This window comes from Cebidichthys violaceus, unplaced genomic scaffold, assembly GCF_023349555.1.
Source record: "Cebidichthys violaceus isolate CVI_PGR_0920_01 unplaced genomic scaffold, fCebVio1.0.p SCAF_14, whole genome shotgun sequence".
Taxonomy (NCBI): Eukaryota; Metazoa; Chordata; class Actinopteri; order Perciformes; family Stichaeidae; genus Cebidichthys; species Cebidichthys violaceus.
The window spans coordinates 2,577,179-2,596,006 of NW_027176307.1; the positions used below are offsets into that span (position 1 = coordinate 2,577,179).

Consider the following 18,828-nt stretch of genomic DNA (forward strand, 5'->3'; position numbering starts at 1 on the left):
TCGTTTGCACTGTTAGCACCGCTAGCTCAGTTGCTGCCATGTTGAGAGCAGTTAGAAGCAATGGAAACGCTCACAAGCAAGTACTTAGCACCTGTAAGAAAGAAGAAGAGTTTGTCAGAAGCTGTTTTGTCTTTACACAACCTATTCGGATCCTGAACTTTACTTTGTTACCTTATTGTTTTCTTTGAATTTTACATTAATTAAGAAAAAAAAAAAACGGTAGTGGATTTTGATGATATAAGATGATGTAGCTTACTGTTCACCACAAAAATATATAATATTATATAATACAAATTCTTGTCTTTCAATGGGTCAGCTAGTGGTTGAACATTTGACTTTAAATTCCCTAGTACCACCTAATATAAAGGCCCCTTCAAGACAAAATCACTGACCTCAAGTCAGGGTAGATCTGGGGGCAGAATCAGGGCTGTTCTTTTACTGGACTAGAAAAAGGTTTGAGGCCCAAAACACCAGCAGAAGCGTTGGTGCATGTGCAACAACTCCTTTTTCTTGCCTCAGTATCATAACTGTTGCAGTGGTTTGTATGCATGCTGGAAATGTGATTATGGGTTTTACACAGAACCAGATCATAACTCTCAGAAAGTGAATTTTTGATACAATTTAGACTTTTCTCTGATTGTGGTGTGTGCAAGTTCTGAGTAAGTAAAGATAAAACATGCTTGATTCATTGGCCCACCCTTTATATATTGTCTGGACTTTATTGCATTAAATGACCATCGGCACTTCATTGTTGAACACATATATGCAACTGGTAGTTAATAAATGTCTGTGTTTTAATGGGAATAAGGGAAACAGTGGAATTCCTGCCTTCTACTGTGCAGTACTGTCTCTTCTCAGTTAATCTATGCATTCTTGAGAGTTGCCTTTGTTTGTTTAGACTAAGCCTTCTCGTGCTGTGTCATCATGACTATGTGCTGTATACGATAAGCATCCTGATTTCGGAGCTACACTGGAGTTTAGTTCTTTTCCGATCATACAGCAGTAGATTGTGAAATATACACAGTTTTCAAGATAATCATCTCTTTCTGTTGAAAAAACATGTGTGGGTTAGGAAAAAATATATATATTTGTTGTACATTGTGTTAAATAATTAGAATTGGTGGGGAGTGTTATGCACTGCTGCCTCACAGCAAGGACATCCTGAGTTTGAACTGCGGCTTTTATTACTTGATGTTCACATGGGTTTCCTCTGAGTGCTGCAGTTTGCTCGCAGGTATTTTCCTGCCGCTGCCCTTGATCAAGGCACTGGCCTCAGATTTAGTCCCCGGGCAGCCACAACACTGTGGCTTCCAGATGCTCCTAAATAGGGTAGGTCAAGTGCAGAGTATAATGTACAAACTTTTCCCTAAGTCTGACTTTACTAAAAATATCTAAGCAGCAGGGACCAAAGACTTGTTTGCCTTTAGACCTTCGTTGTGTTGGCGTAATGTCAGGACACAACTTTGCTTTGGACATATTATACGTCTTTGCACTCATGTTCGCTGTAGCTTCATATTCAGTTTCTTATGCTAGAAATATGTGCTGTTTTTATTTTGTGGTTTTGACCCATGAAATGTATTGGTGTGCGTCTGTCTATTGGCGAATGAACAAGTAAAAACGATACATTGGTGGTTCTGTTGTCCCTGGTCCTGACCCATAAAGCCGTAAACGTTGTTGCTCTTTGGCAAAGCCATGTGTATTTATAATGTTTTACCATTGGTTCTTTGGTGATCCTGTTACATTGATCAGATACATGACATCCTTGTTCAAGTCAAGGAAAATATGTATTTCCCTCATTGGATGTGTCTTTCGGATAGAATCCATTTGAAACTCAGTGATTTATTATTACAAACTGAATATGCTTTTAGTATAGAGCAGCAGGAAGCCACCTTAGGCCACCAATGGCACTTGGTAGCTTAACTAATGGCACTCTAGCTACGAATGTACAAGAGTGTTTTTGAAATGTTGAAGTGGCCTCTCATTCGAATGCCAAATCACCTCTTTCACAGCCATATGCAGTTGCGCAGCCTGTTTTTTAAGCAATCTGCTAAGACCCGCCCTACTCTGCCTCTGATTGGTTTGCACCCATTGCCTTCTTCGCAGACTTTGTTAAGTGTATTGCTGATGAACAAGATTGGTGGAATGTTGGTAGGGTTAGTGATTTCAACTAAGATGTGGTTGTTTTCATAAGGATGGCAGCCTTCTATGTGCTCTCATAGATAGTTACAGCGTCCTGATTATGCATGAGATATATATATATATATATATATATATATATATATATATATATATATTTTTAACATGTTGCTATGCACCTTGCCTTTATGGATGGAATAAAATTACAGATCCAAAGGTGATATCAATTTTGACGCATTGTCATAATTGCGTTTATCTTCAATGCTGACATGGCACACTGATTAACAAGAACATTCAAGTATGGCTGATACAACTGCTTGTTGGCTGAGGCTCGTATCCTTGACATACATGACCTACAAAATATACTAACTACTCCAGCTCAAGTTCAATTTGTAGTTTCTTAAAAATGCAGTTCAAAGTTGTTTACATGGTGATACAACATTAAGCACACAATGGACAAGATGTACAACTCCTACAGCATTACACACAATGTAAGAAGCAATGTTTGCACTTTCTGTTTCCCAAGAAAATTATGGAACAATTTAACTTATCGTAAATCTGCGCTGAATGTGTGAATTCCATGCTATCAGCATATTTTCTTGTGTTTCACTGTCGTCAAATGAGACAGCCTTGAGGCCAGTGTATGTTAGCATATTATCATAATTAATTAGAAGGGAATGGTCCTTGTATATTTGTATGTATGCCTTTTTAATACATATTTTGATATACTTTTCATATTTTAGTATTACTTTTCACCATGTATTAAATGCAACATGTCAGCTACCTTATAAAGGTTTTATTGTTATTTTGTCACCTATCTACCCAAATCTCTGTAAGGTAATTGTGTTGAGATGGCATGACTGTTAAGGCAATAATTCACAATTCACATAATTTCCATTTTAATTTATTCAGATTTTTGCAGTATGAAATATTTTGGCGAATTACAGCTTGAGGATTTCATAAAAATGACATTATTTTTTTTAAATCAAAAAGAACAAAGTAAAACATATTTTAGCCCAGTGAGTCTATTCAATATTTTTTTTACGATGAAGAGCAATAAGCATTGCTTTTCAGACAAAGTTTTAGAGTTGCTCTTTCAGCTGAACCGTCATAGACTCAGGCAAAAGCTCGCTCTCGGTCAAACGCACGTTCCAGCTCTTGCTGCTCTTCCATCGCCCCATGTCGTCTCCTCTGAATGAGTCTGATGGGTGGAGAGAGAATTGAGAGAGTTCAGCTCAACAAAGTAACAACTAATGCAACAAGAGCAGTTGTTAAATTATACAAGTCCTTACCCATGGATGGACTTGCCGACTAAATAAAACAGACAAGAGAAAATAACATTATTCACATTTTTCTTAGTAGGACTGTTTAGTAAATAATTCATCACAAAATATGGCATTATGAACTTTCATTAACTCATTGGACACTCGCACATAGTGGTGACATCTTTTGATAAAATTGCCAAAATTACATAAGAGCTATATAATATATTATTAAGATACTTATTATGCATTATAATCTGCTTATAACACTCCATAATTTTTGTTATAAGCACTCCTAAGTATTAATAATGATTTGTAACAATATATACAACATTATAAAGCATGTTTTTGTTCCCATTCACATGGCCGTCATAGAAAGTTATTTTCTATATTTAACGAAAAGAGCCAAACTTGATATGATGATTAAGTGAAATTCCTAGTACGACATACAAATATGAAAAATAAAAAAAATAAAAATGATGATTGCTTACGTTGAACAAGTCCTCCAAAAATGTGGTGAAAAAAACACTCCCCGGGTTCAGCCATGAGGACGACCAGCGACAACACAAGAAAGAGAGTGATGCACTTCATCCTGAAAAGCAAGAACCAAACAAATCACAAATGTTCAGCCTGCCTTTGTCATGGATTTTACAGAGAGTGACATAATTGTCAGAATAAATAAATAAAGATGAGATACTCACTTCTTTCCACAGACTGAGGGTAAAAGTCAAAAAGCTGTTATCAAAAGAGGCTAATAGAGCAGTGTGAGATACACAGGTGGTGCAAATCTATGTGGATTGGTAGATACATGTCTCTTTTTATAGCGAGCGATAAATTCCCTTACTCATTATTTGTGCAGTGTTTTGCAATACAAGAAGCTCAGCTGTACATCTTAAATTGTATTTTTGGATATTCAAATTCAACTAGTATGTTGACGTAATCTCCAATTCATTAAATATTTCAAGTTCTTCTGTTTGAAGGCAAAGCTGCTATAAATCATCACATTAAGAACATTTATATATTCTCTCCAGCTTTATGTTGCATTAACACGTGATGCGAATCATTTGCTTCATTCGCGATAGACGAGCCGGAGCGAAGGAGTGGCTTATCTTCATGGAAACCGTTATCAACAAAGCCATTTATTTCCACCATCAACCATGGAACAAGTAAGCACTATTGCTGTATTGTACATGTTGTGGAAGTCCCAAATATCCCAGGAAACTAAACGCTGTCTTGTCTGGGATCATAACATCATATGGAGGCACACTGTGAATTTCATGGAGGTGTGTTCACTGTATCTAGCAAGTCACCCGTCGGCTGGTTTACTACAGCTGTATGAACCCAAAAAAAATTGTTGCAAAAATAACAATGGTAGAAGCATAGGTCTTTACCCATAGGCATGGTGTACAACTAAATAAAACAGACAAGAGAAAAACACAATTACCTTAACTCTTTTTTTTGTATCACAAAAAAACAGTAACTGTATCACAATAACATTTGTGTTTGTAGCTCAAAGTAATAAATTCATTATGAACACACGGTATAGTAGAGGGTTATAGACATTCATTGTGCTCATGTGTCATAAGTAATGCACATTAATTTAAAACCATGTATCCAGATAATTGTACATTCAATTGAGATTTAAAATGTGCTGTTACTGAACAAGCAGCTTTGTCATCCTGCTTCATAACAAATTGTAATGCCCATCTCTATGCAAATGATACACTTCTTTTTTGCCTTGCAAACACTGCACACTCAGCCACTGAAATCATATAACAAACCCAGTGGTAGGCCATCAGGGCAAGCTAAGCCTTCTCTGCTGGCCTAAACAGAATCACAAAGTTATAGCTATTTTATAATTTAATAATTTTTCTCAAATACACTACAAGTATTATAGCTTCCCATTATCTTATTTTCTCATTGCTCCTGTCTTCCTCAGTTGCTCTGCTTCCAGAGCAGCTTGCTTTAAGGAGAGCTTTTATCCAATCAGATTCAGCCTCTATGTCTCTAGGTAAGGAGAGAGGCCCGAGGTCCTCTAGGTAGACTTTGCAGTTTAAAGTATATGGGGACAATATTGTTGATTGTCATCGTCTTCAACCAATCAGATCTTTAGTTTGACATGTTGGGCGTATTCTTTGACGTGCCAGCGGTACCGAGGTAGCCTGCTAAGTACGTCAGCATTAAGGTGCGCCATGATTGGTCAGTGAGCCAGCGTGACTTTTGTCAAACAGAAAGTTAGCTAGCAGATCTTAGTGTTTAGTAAGAGTTCAAGTTGAAACATATGTAAGAAGTTATGACATTGACATGACATTTTTAGCATTTTTAAACGGATTTCTGGAGAAGGACATTTCCAGAAAAGCAGGACATCGTATGAAACGGTCGGTTAAGCCCACAGCTAGCAGCCCTGACCCAGCATGGAAAAGGATTTGTACGAACGGTATTCCTGGCTGACAGCGGTGGGGAAGCATTGCACATTTTATGGCTAAGAATGAGTTTCATTTGCAACTGAGCTCTTGGTGTTTGGGCTATGCTACGCTAACCAAGGCAGCTACAGGACAGGACACGCACAAGCTACGTGCTTTCGAAAACTTTTGGAGAGACCTGAGTGGACTTTTTAAGTGAAGAGCAGCTGTGGTAAGTTAACTGATTTTGCATCTTTACATCTGCAGTAGAGTTTCTACTGTGTTCATTTGTCTATCGTGTCGTTTTTATGAATAATATGAATGGCTCGTGCTCTAGCGCTGCAGTGTTGCTGGATTGATTTGTTGCTTTATTGTCATATAAATATATGTGACTGGTTCTTGTGAGTTTTTCTTGTCATTGTGTTAATTACATTGATTTGGACTATATACATTGTCCGTTAATTACGAAGCGTCCCGTCATGCGCAGGGTTATGTCCAGACAATTGAATCCGTTCAGGCTGTTGTTTCCCCGCTAACTTAGCCCCCCTGAATACACATGCGGTGCCACAGCCTCAGCTGTTTTTTGTTATTGTTCCGGGTTCAGAGGTCACAAAGCCTGTTGTCTGTTACATGAGCGCAGTCCACCGAAAACATATTTCCCACAATTTAAGCTTCTGCATTTTCCAAATGCACTAGTATTATTCAATCTTATTGTCCTGTTCATACCGAACGGTTTAATACGAATATGTGTACTATTGTTACACCCCTAGAAACAAATAACCATAGCTGTGGCGTCATAATGAGCTTATTAGGAGATGGCTCAAGTGTAGTAGGACGGCACAGAAGGCCCAGGTTTAAAATGCACGGCCCGCCACTGAACAAATCTTTGAGAAATTTCAAGATGCTCTTTTTAATTTGAAATTAGTCGTGAATGCAAACAATACTTCATATTTGATATTCTCTAGAGCCAGAGATATTGTGGACAGTAGTTTGCATATTACAACTCTGATTGGATATAGTATTGACAGGGTCTCAGAGTAAAAATATCTTGGTATTTGAACATTTACATTTCTTTTTCACATTAGCAAACTTGTCACTATGACAACAACAACATTTTCCTTTGTTCAGCAGGCGGCGGATAATTGAGGCCATGTTCTTGTCTCTCTTATGGTGATGGTATCTATAGACCACAGATTGTATAAAACGTTGATGTAATCGCTGGGACATCACCCATTGGTATGTGAACTGCCGTTTTGCTTTAACGTCTAATTTACTTTTAATGGAACCATAATTTAAATGAAAATCATGCTGTATTGAAAGCATTATTGCATTAGTAATAATGCAAGTTTAAGGCACTTCAGCATTGGCTTCACTTATCAGACCCAGAGGTTGCAGCCTGGTTATCACTCCGTCCTAAGCTTTATTACCGGTGACAATTATTCTACTCATCATTGCATCTTGTATGAAAAGGTTGCTTGGGCATTTCATACAGTTTTATAAATTTAGAAAGCCCTAAATGTCAACTTCTCATCATATATCACTTCCTAATTGAATTGGTCCTATAGTTATTATTTGTCTTGTTCAAGTGATGGGCTAATGCTTGAAGTCCCGGGTGCTAAAACTAAATTTGGAAAACTGCTTTTAGTTTTTGTGCTGCACACATTTGGAACATTTTATAACACTCCTTAAAACTTAACACAATTGTACCTATAGGTCAATTAAAAACCATGATTACAAAGGACCCTGCTCTTGAACGCAACTATGTTCATAACTATGTTCTGTCTGGTTGTTTTCTCGCAAATTATTTCGTTGAATGAATGAATTCATGTATTTATTTATTTGGCCAGTAATGTCTCTGTCAGTGTTATTCGCTACATGTGTGTTTTTCTAGATATGTTGTGTGAAAATATGTGCCTTAAAAAGGCCCATTGATTCCATTACTGTACCTCCACGGCCAAAGTGTCTCCAAAAACCTTTTCCGGGTTCAGCTATGAGAATGACCATGGACAACACAAGAAAGAGCACAATGCACTTCATCTTGATAAACAAGTACAAAACATACCACAGAGGCCAAAGTTAATAACTTAAAACGAAAGCTTTAATCCTTAAAAACCATAAGCTTTAACACACTACACACACACAACTTCCGCAGATGTGTAACAACTGTCTTGCTCATACTGTCTGTAAATGCGGAATACATATTTAGTCCTTACCTTTGTTTTGATTCAAAAGTCAAGTGGATGCTGTCAAAGTTGGCAGCAAGGTGTGAATCTCTGTGTTGGTACAGTTCATCCATGACTCATTTTATAGCAATGGCTGATTTACATTATTCATTGTTTGCCCAGTATTTGACAAAATCAAGAAAGGTAAACCAGACGCGGTCTCAATCTATTTTGTAATGCAGTGGTAAAATGCTGATTTGTTATCTTACCCACAAAACTGAACTCATTCCACACAGGGCCTCCTATTTTAATAATTTTTTGGATATTTTTATTTTAGTTTAACACAGCTTTAAGTGTTCTTTTTCTCCAGCTTCAGTAGATTTCCCGGTAACACTTTGTAATAACTACACGCTATGAAGCATTAGTTAAGTATGAGTAAACACTTAATTCATCATTTATAAAGCATTGTTCCTACATTAACACTCATTAGCATGCAATTCATAACAAAAGTTATAAATGTTTTATTCTTGATTAATAAGCTTGTCTATTATGTGTTTCATGATTGTGTTTTCATACTTTATAAATGATGGATTCTCCATTTGTAAATTAAGTATTATGTATATTACAAACAAATTATGAAGGAGTTGTAGATGATTAATAACAATTTATAAAGTGTAAGTAAATGATTAAGAGCTTATTTAGATGTACATTATTCATGTATATATATATATTTATATATATATATATATATATATATAATGATTTAGATATGCACTAATGGTTAGGGACTATGTTAATATATGCTTTATAAATGCACATTAATACTGCAATTCATGATTTCATGATTTTGTGTGACCTCATCTAAAGTGAGGACTATTTATGCCTTACAAAGCATTTATAAATTACATTGAAAGGCCATCAGTGCCTCAAAACCCACAGTTTTTCAACAGAGAAGGCAAATAGACAAAACACAAAGTGATCAAGAACATATCAATATTTATTGTAAGATGCAAAAAATATACTCGTAAATACAAACCTCTCAGCTTGTAAATGTACATCTGGAGTTAACCAGGAGCTTTGCATATTACTTTACATTTACTTATTTAATTACTCATTTTAACCAAGCACATCGATCTCCACTGTTCGCACTTTTCTTCAGTTGCATGTTCCAATGGCAGCCGGCCGAATCTGCTCATTGTTTGCAAAAAATAAGTGAAATCGAGAGAAATCCTGCTTTCAATACGTCATCAATGTGGGACAAAGGAAAAGCCCACTTTACACGTCATCAACATAAGACAAACGTTTCACTCAGGAACTGATATGCTATGGAAAACTCCAACCTAAGTTGAAAAGGCACTCGGACCCGGGCCCGAAAGAAAGACTGCTGACAGGCCTCCAATGTCTGTCAGTGTGTTTCTTAGTTTGCTGGCACATTTACGTTATGGAGGATGAGTATCTCGCTAGCCTTCCTGCTAGCAAGTCACTAACTAGAGGTCCTGAGGCGGCGCACGCTACCGTGTCACCTCAGTTGTAAATAGAGCAATCCAGGAGACGGTTGGCGAACTGTACGATAATGACAATGTTAGATGATCATTTATCTGTTCATATGGGTGGAGTGAATGTGAATGTTTTATGTTCTCCTGAAGGAGAATCTGTTTGTTTTGGTTTTTACATGAATGAATGGCTAAGCGGTATGTATTTACGAGTATATTGTTTTCATCTTGTAATAAATATTGATATGTTCTTGATCACTTTGTGTTGTGTCTATTTGTCTTTTCTGTTGAGAAAATAGCAGGCCTTTTTAGTGTTTTGAGGAACTGATGGCCTTTCAATGTCATTTATAAATGCTTTGTAAGGCATTGATAGTCCTCACTTTAGATGATGTCACACTAAATACTTATCTAACGACTAGTAACTACCTGAATTAATCATGAATTTCAGTATTAATACGCGTTTATAAAGCATATATTAACATAGTCCCTAACAGTGCATATCTAAATCATTATATATATATATATATATATATATATATATATATATATATATATATATATATATATATATATACATCTAAATAAGTTCTTAATCATTTACGTCTACTTTATAAAGGATGTTATTAATCATCTACAACTCCTTAATAATTATTTTTTTAATATATATAATACTTAATTTAAAAATGGGGAATCTATCATTTATAAAGTATGAAAACACAACCACGAAACACATAATATATGAGCTTATTAATCAAGAATAAAAAATGTATAACTGTTATGAATTGCATACTAATGAGTGTTAATGTTGGAACAATGCTTTACAAATGATGAATTAAGTGTTTACTCATACTTAACTAATGCTTCATAGTGTGTAGTGATTTCAACTAAGATGTGGTTGTTTTCATAAGGATGGCAGCCTTCTTGTATGTGCTCTCATAGATAGTTACAACGTCCTATTGTGCATAATATATATATTTAACATGTTGCTATGCACCTTGCCTTTATGGATGGAATAAAATTACAGATCCAAAGGTGATATAAATTTTGACGCTTTGTCATAATTACGTTTATCTTCAATGCTGACATGGCACACTGATTAACAAGAACATTCAAGTATGGCTGATACAACTGCTTGTTGGCTGAGGCTCGTATCCTTGACATACATGACCTACAAAATATACTAACTACTCCAGCTCAAGTTCAATTAGTTTCTTAAAAATGCAGTTCAAAGTTGTTTACATGGTGATACAACATTAAGCACACAATGGACAAGATGTACAACTCCTACAGCATTACACACAATGTAAGAAGCAATGTTTGCACTTTCTGTTTCCCAAGAAAATTATGGAACAATTTAACTTATCGTAAATCTGCGCTGAATGTGTGAATTCCATGCTATCAGCATATTTTCTTGTGTTTCACTGTCGTCAAATGAGACAGCCTTGAGGCCAGTGTATGTTAGCATATTATCATAATTAATTAGAAGGGAATGGTCCTTTTATATTTGTATGTATGCCTTTTTAATACATATTTTGATATACCTTTTTATATTTTAGTATTACTTTTCACCATGTATTAAATGCAACATGTCAGCTACCTTATAAAGGTTTTATCGTTATTTTGTCACCTATCTACCCAAATCTCTGTAAGGTAATTGTGTTGAGATGTCATGACTGTTAAGGCAATAATCCACAATTCACATCATTTCCATTTTAATTTATTCAGACTTTTGCATTTAAATAATACAAGTATGAAATATTTTGGCGAATTACAGCTTGAGGATTTAATTAAAATGACATTATTTTTTTAAATCAAAAAGAACAATGTAAAAAATATTTTAGCCCAGTGAGTCTATTCAATATTTTTTTACGATGAAGCGCAAGAAGCATTGCTTTTCAGACAAAGTTTCAGAGTTGCTCAGGCAAAAGCTCGCTCTCGGTCAAATGCACGTTCCAGCTCTTGCTGCTCTTTCATCGCCTCACTTCGTCCCCCAGTAATGAGTCTGATGGGTGGAGAGAGGATTGAGAGAGTTCAGCTCAAGAAAGTACAAAAGTGCAACAAGAGCAGTTGTTAAATTATACAAGTCCTTACCCATGGATGGACTTGCCGACTAAATAAAACAGACAAGAGAAAATAACATTATTCACATTTTTCTTAGTAGGACTGTTTAGTAAATAATTCATCACAAAATATGGCATTATGAACTTTCATTAACTCATTGGACACTCGCACATAGTGTATCTCTTACATTGGTGCTTGGTATTGGTGACATCTTTTGATAAAATTGCCAAAATTACATAATAGTTCTATAATATATTATTAACATACTTATAATGCATTAGAATCTGCTTATAACACTCCACAATTCTAGTTGTATGCACTCATAAGTATTAATAATGATTTGTAACAATATACAGTATATAACATTATAAAGCATTTTATAATGACTAATAGGGTCAAGTGTCATAATACTATAATTATTGATGGTCATAAAAACATTTTTTTACATGGATCAAAGTGTATTATTACATTTTTAAATCCATTATAATCACTGTTAGAATGCATTATACTGTGATTATATGTTGCTCATAGTGGCTATTGTTTGCTTTCAGCAAAATGAAAAATGAATCATTAAATCTGTGCAGGAACACAAAACAAAAATTCACTTTACTTAAAGCAAACAATGGCCACTGATTTACTGTGATTATCATGGATTATAAGTGTATTAAGATGATGTGAATTATAATATGCAGTAATCATGAAGGACTATGAAACATGACTTTATACATCATTATACAATGTTTTTTAATGTGTTTTGAATATTTGTTTTATAAAGCTTTAATCATTTATGCGTTTTTATCACTATAATTATAGAGTGTTATAGCAGATTATAAGGCATTTAATATATGTTTTTTGTTCCCATTCACAATGCTGTCATAGAAAGTTATTTTCTATATTTAACGAAAAGAGACAAACTTGATATGATGATTAAGTGAAATTCCTAGTTCGACATACAAATGTGAAAAATAAAAAAAATTAAAATGATGATTGCTTACGGTGAACAAGTCCTCCAAAAATGTGGTGAAAAAAACACTCCCCGGGTTCAGCCATGAGGACGACCAGCGACAACACAAGAAAGAGAGTGATGCACTTCATCCTGAAAAGCAAGAACCAAACAAATCACAAATGTTCAGCCTGCCTTTGTCATGGATTTTACAGAGAGTGACATAATTGTCAGAATAAATAAATAAAGATGAGATACTCACTTCTTTCCACAGACTGAGGGTAAAAGTCAAAAAGCTGTTATCAAAAGAGGCTAATAGAGCAGTGTGAGATACACAGGTGGTGCAAATTTATGTGGGTTGGTAGAGACATGTCTCTTTTTATAGCGAGTGATAAATTCCCTTACTCATTATTTGGGCAGTGTTTTGCAATACAGGAAGCTCACTCTTTTCATATTTTCTCATTATGTGGTCACCTCTTTAATAATTTGTGTGTTTCAGCTGTACATCAAATTGTATTTCTGGATATTCAAATTCAACTAGTATGTTTAGGTACTCTCCAATTCATTAAATGTTACAAGTTCTTCTGTTTGAACGCGAAGCTGCTATAAATCATCACATTAAGAACATTTATATATTCTCTCCAGCTTTATGTTGCGTTGGCACCAAACGCAATGCAAATCTTTGCGTATTGTTATACTCGCAGGAGTTTGATTGCGGGAGTCATTAATGTTTGTTCGAATCATTTGCTTCATTCGCGATAGAATGCGCCGGAGCGAAGGAGTGGCTCATCTCCATGGAAACCGTTATCAACAAAGCCATTTATTTCCTCAATATTGCTGTATTGTACTAGTGAATTTCATGGAGGTGTGTTCGCTGTATCTAGCAAGCCACACGTCGGCTGGTTTACTACAGCTGTATGAACCCAAAATAAACAATATTGCTGGGATTTAATTGCAATAAAGGGATAAAAAGGATGCCGAAATAACTACATAATGGTACATATTTGTAAAAAGTTTGAATTAATGTTTTGTTAGTTCTCTCCGGAAAATGACAAGCAAATAACTTTTAAAATACTTGTTTTCTCAATGTAGCTCAGATCAATTGTTGTTTAGCTTTGCCAAAATTGTAGCTGCTCAATCAACACTCAAAATAACGTCATATAGCCGTAAATACGGCAGTGTCATTATTGTTTATACCGTATGAATTATACATGTACATTTATACACATAGTTTTGTCTGGTCTCTCTACTGATATGAGTAGAGAGACTCGGTGAACACAAGCGGCTCCAATATTTTTTTCCTCCATAGCTGATTGGCTTTCGCAACACAACAACACGCGAAATTTGCCTCATTCACATATTCGCACAAGTTTACATTTTTCAACTTGGCAACGAGGCGAATTTTGAATATTCGCATTGTGTCATTCGCGTCATCTGTTGCGCCCGGCGCAATTACGCGTCTATTCATGTTGATTCCCATCTGTCCATTGAATTTGTATGTAATCTTGAGGTGCGAAAATTTGCGTCGCGTTCGGTGTGAAAACATTAATTTCTATTTTCTTCTTTTTGATCAGAGCATTTGGTATACGTGTATTGATTGGTGTTGGGATGTAAAGAGAATTTCGACAAATGTAACCAAAACATTTTTTACAAAATATAATTACCTACCCTAGCTTTGATAAGTTTGTTTTCACATGAAGAGCAAACAAACTCAATTATGTAGAGATACATAATTGACCTTATCTCAAACCTCAAAACAAAATTCATTTAACCTAAGGCCTCTTCCTCCCATCATTTCCTTAAACTGTAGCATTCTTTAAAAATAAATAAAAACATTTTATAATTTTTGAATGAGACAATAGAAAAAAAGTTTTTGAAATGCAAATTTATTTAGAACAACTGGCATTCTTCAAAATTAATTTAGAATTCACTTATCTATGACATCAAAAGCATGTATATTTTCAAAAAATGGTTGCCGCAGTTGATAGATACTTTTCTTTTTTATGTTGAAGAGCAGGCAGCTAGTCAAAACTAGTCTAGTGAAAACTAGGATTATCATCCTGAGGGGTGTCATCATATGAACGTTTGTCTAGCTGTTCCTGCTGTTGCTGCTGTTGCTGCTGATCTTCGACCTTGCCGCCAAGTACCCTGATGGATGGAGAGAAGATTCAGCAGCAGAACATAATATTGTGAGGAGAGAAAAAGTTATTGTCATATTAGTATTATGATATCACATTTACAATAACATAAAGGTTACTTTCACTTTAATATTTATTGTAACACAAGTAGATAAGTAGTTGCAAAAAATTTAAATGGTAGAAGCATAGGTCCTTACCCCTCGACAAAACCGCGTGCTAAATAAAACAGACAAGAGAAAAACAGAATTACCTTAACTCATTTTGTTTTATCACAAAAAATCAGTAACCGTATCACAATACCATTTGTGTTTGTAGCACAAAGTAATAAGAGAATTATGAACACACAGTATAGTAGAGGGTTATATATTCATTGTGCTCATGTGTCATAAGTAATGCACATTATTTTAAAACCATGTATCCAGATAATTGTACGTTCAGTTGAGATTTAAAATGTGCTGTTACTGAACAAGCAGCTTTGTCATCCTGCTTCATAACATATTGTAATGCCCATCTCTATGCGAATGATACACTTCTTTATTGCTTTGCAAACACTGCACACTCAGCCACTCATATAACAAACCTTTAAGAAATTTCTAGATGCTCTTTTTAATTTGAAATTAGTCGTGAATGCAAACAAGACTTCATATTTGTTATTCTCTAGAGCCAGAGATATTGTGGACAGTAGTTTGCATATTACAACTCTGACTGGATATAGTATTGACAGGGTCTCAGAGTAAAAGTATCTTGGTATTTGAACATTGACAAACTTGTCACTACGACAACAAGAAAAAGATATTTGTATCTGTAATTTTCCTTTGTTCGGCAGGCAGCGGATAATTGAGGCCATGTTCTTGTCTCTCTTATGGTGATGGTATCTATAGACCACAGATTGTATAAAACGTGGATGTAGTCGCTGGGACATCACCCATTGGTATGTGAACTGCCGTTTTGCTTTAACGTCTAATTTACTTTTAATGGAACCATAATTTAAATGAAAATCATGCTGTATTGAAAGCATTATTGCATTAGTAATAATGCAAGTTTAAGGCACTTCAGCATTGGCTTCACTTATCAGACCCAGAGGTTGCAGCCTGGTTATCACTCCGTCCTAAGCTTTATTACCGGTGACAATTATTCTACTCATCATTGCATCTTGTATGAAAAGGTTGCTTGGGCATTTCATACAGTTTTATAAATTTAGAAAGCCCTAAATGTCAACTTCTCATCATATATCACTTCCTAATTGAATTGGTCCTATAGTTATTATTTGTCTTGTTCAAGTGATGGGCTAATGCTTGAAGTCCCGGGTGCTAAAACTAAATTTGGAAAACTGCTTTTAGTTTTTGTGCTGCACACATTTGGAACATTTTACAACACTCCTTAAAACTTAACACAATTGTACCTATCGGTCAATTAAAAAACATGATTACAAAGGACCCTGGTCTTGAACGCAACTATGTTCGTAACTATGTTCTGTCTGGTTGTTTTCTCGCAAATTATTTCATTGAATGAATGAATTCATGTATTTATTTATTTGGCCAGAAATGTGTCTGTCAGTGTTATTAGCTACATGTGTGTTTTTCTAGATGTTTTGTGAAAATATGTGCCTTCAAAAGGCCCATTGATTCCATTACTGTACCTCCACGGCCAATGTGTTTCCAAAAACCTTCTCCGGGTTCAGCCATGAGAATGACCATGGACAACACAAGAAAGAGCACGATGCACTTCATCTTGATAAACAAGTACAAAACATACCACAGAGGTCAAAGTTAATAACTTAATGCGAAAGCTTTAATCCTTAAAAAGAAATGTTATCACACAAACTTTAAAACACACTACACACACACAATTTCCGCAGATGTGTAACAACTTGCTCATACTGTTTGTAAATGCAGAATACATATTTAGTCCTTACCTTTGTTTTGATTCAAAAGTCAAGAGGATGCTGTCAAAGAGAGCTTAAGTTGGCAGTGAAGTGTGAATCTCTGTGTTGGTACAGTTCATCCATGACTCCTTTTATAGCAATGACTGATATACATTATTCATCGTTTTCCCAGTATTTGGCAATCAAGAAAGGTAAACCAGACGCGGTCTCAATCTATTTCGTAATGCAGTGGTAAAATGCTGATTTGTTATCTTACCCACAAAACTGAAATCATTCTACACAGGGCCTCCTATTTTAATAATGTTTTTAATATATTTATTTTAGTTTAACACAGTTTTAATTAAGTGTTGTTTTTCTTCAGCTTCAGTAGATTTCTCTACACCCTGAATCTGAAGTTTTGTAAACTGTGAAAGACTTAAGGCAAAGATACAGCATGCAGTGAAGTGGACAGGTATATGCTGGTGCCCAAAAAACAATTGGATGTTAGTTATTGTAGTGTGACCCGTTAATTTGACCCGCTCACCAATACAATCAGCATTTGCAGCAGCAGCAGTGGCTGGAACACACAGCTCCTGGAGGCAGTTAAGGTACTTTCAAACCTTTGCTCCCAATGGCCACAAGTTAAAATTCATACTCAGTCAAATCTACACACACAGGCATGACGCATATAGTTTTGGATTCAGTGTGATTTACACTTTCTGAGGATATCATTGTGCCATAGATGAATTCATGAACGGGCCTATCGGGCACAAGCCCATGGGCCTTAAGTGTCAGGGGCCACCCTGGTCTTCACTTGCATTACATCACTCAAAGAGACAACAACAAATAGATGAAAAACAACTATAAAGAGGTGCAGAACAACTCCAAAAGAGGGCAAAACATCCACAGGCAAAAAATAAGACCAAAACAACACAAAACAACCTGAAAGACACACAAAATGACCACAAAGACACTCAGTGACAAGAAACTACTATAAAGTTACTATAAAACTACAAAGAAACTCAAAATGACGACAATGTGACACCAAGTAACTACAAAGGCGGGCAAAACACCAGAGATAAAAATAACTTAAAAGACACACAAAAGACAAAAAAAGACAAAATGACCAGTGAGACACCAAATGACAACAAAGAGACACAAAATGACAACAAAATTACACAAAACAACCACAAAGACATACAAAATGACCACAAAGACTGAAAAGGGACTCAAAATGACTAAAAAGAGACACACAGTGACCAGAAAGATATATTTAACAACTACAAAGAAACTCAAAGTGACTACAACAAGACACAAAATGACTACAAAAATGGGTACAACAGACAACAACACAGACAGAAATAACAATACAAAAATCAGATCAAATTAAAAAGTGACACAAAACAACTTAAAAGACACACAAATGGACACAAAATGACAACAGAGACATAAAATAACACAAATAGACACAAAAAGACCACAACGATACTGTAATGACCACAAACACTCACAAAATGTCCACAAAGAGACACAAAATGACTACAAAGAGACACAAAACAACCACAAAGACACACAAAATTACCACAAAAAAGACACACAGTGACCAGAAATATATATTAAACAATGACAAAGAGACACACAATACTACAAAGATACACATAATGACCACAAAGAGAGGCTTAACAACTGCTTACTCCTATGTAGGCAGTTTGCATGTCTATGCCCATTGACCTATTGTCTCATCATCTGGCCATGCATTGTCGCATCATATATCTCATATCTCAGATGTCAATGTCTTCTGTTGCTTACAATTGTATTGGCCCAAGTATTAGCCTAATAACTAAGAAAGTCGTTCTCCCCAGTAACAAGGTATGAGGGTCTTGCTGTGTGGCTTTTTTCTTTCAATCACATGGTTCAGAAGGACAAGTTCATAAAGCAGCTATGTTGTTAGGGGTTGTCTTGCTTGGTATCTTCTCATGTCTGCTCCTAATATTGTCAAGAGACTGTTGAATTGAATCAAACTGAGTTTTGGCTGTGAACTTCTTCCAGTTGTAGTTCTGAGCATATCTTATCAATATTTTAGGCTTTACAGAGACCTTCAGGATTTAGAGCTGTGAAGCAGCAGGAAATTAAGCTAGTGTAAACTCTAGTTACTAAAGTGTGGAACTGTCAACAGTATTGTTTAGAGGTTGTCATTACGTCATTACAAGCTCAGTGCTTGTGACAATGGTCGTCCTGCCTCCAGCCCTCCAGTCCTCTACAAAGTTTGCAGGCCCTCTCCCCCTAAATGGCTGCATTTTGAGACTGATGCAGCCTTTAGAGCAGGGGGCACTAATAGGCGGACCGCGATCCGGATCCGGACCCAGA

The 18,828-nt window shown here is 35.7% G+C and overlaps 3 protein-coding genes across 3 annotated transcripts in view; 1 reads left to right on the forward strand and 2 right to left on the reverse strand.

Annotated features, from left to right (window-relative positions):
• Positions 1 to 18,828, forward strand: part of LOC137870963 (exostosin-1) — a 211,354-nt gene that overhangs the window by 107,379 nt on the left and 85,147 nt on the right. The gene's annotated exons all lie outside the window — the stretch shown is intronic.
• LOC137870965 (pteroicidin-alpha-like) lies at positions 3,025 to 4,206 on the reverse strand. Its single transcript, XM_068708483.1, has 4 exons — positions 4,100 to 4,206; positions 3,890 to 3,990; positions 3,429 to 3,447; positions 3,025 to 3,337 (listed from the first exon to the last, which is right to left on the reverse strand). Exons 2-4 carry the CDS (start codon positions 3,987 to 3,989, stop codon positions 3,253 to 3,255), a joined length of 204 nt encoding a protein of 67 aa, XP_068564584.1. The 5' UTR covers position 3,990; positions 4,100 to 4,206; the 3' UTR covers positions 3,025 to 3,252.
• On the reverse strand, positions 11,157 to 12,829 carry LOC137870964 (pteroicidin-alpha-like). The gene is made up of 4 exons (XM_068708482.1): positions 12,722 to 12,829; positions 12,512 to 12,612; positions 11,547 to 11,565; positions 11,157 to 11,457 (listed from the first exon to the last, which is right to left on the reverse strand). The coding sequence occupies exons 2-4, from the start codon at positions 12,609 to 12,611 to the stop codon at positions 11,373 to 11,375; spliced, it is 204 nt and encodes a 67-aa protein (XP_068564583.1). The 5' UTR covers position 12,612; positions 12,722 to 12,829; the 3' UTR covers positions 11,157 to 11,372.

What these genes read in the sequence shown, in the direction of transcription:
- LOC137870964 (XM_068708482.1), bottom strand. Translation starts at nt 12,611, where the DNA reads ATGAAGTGCATCACTCTCTTTCTTGTGTTGTCGCTGGTCGTCCTCATG.
- LOC137870965 (XM_068708483.1), bottom strand. Translation starts at nt 3,989, where the DNA reads ATGAAGTGCATCACTCTCTTTCTTGTGTTGTCGCTGGTCGTCCTCATG.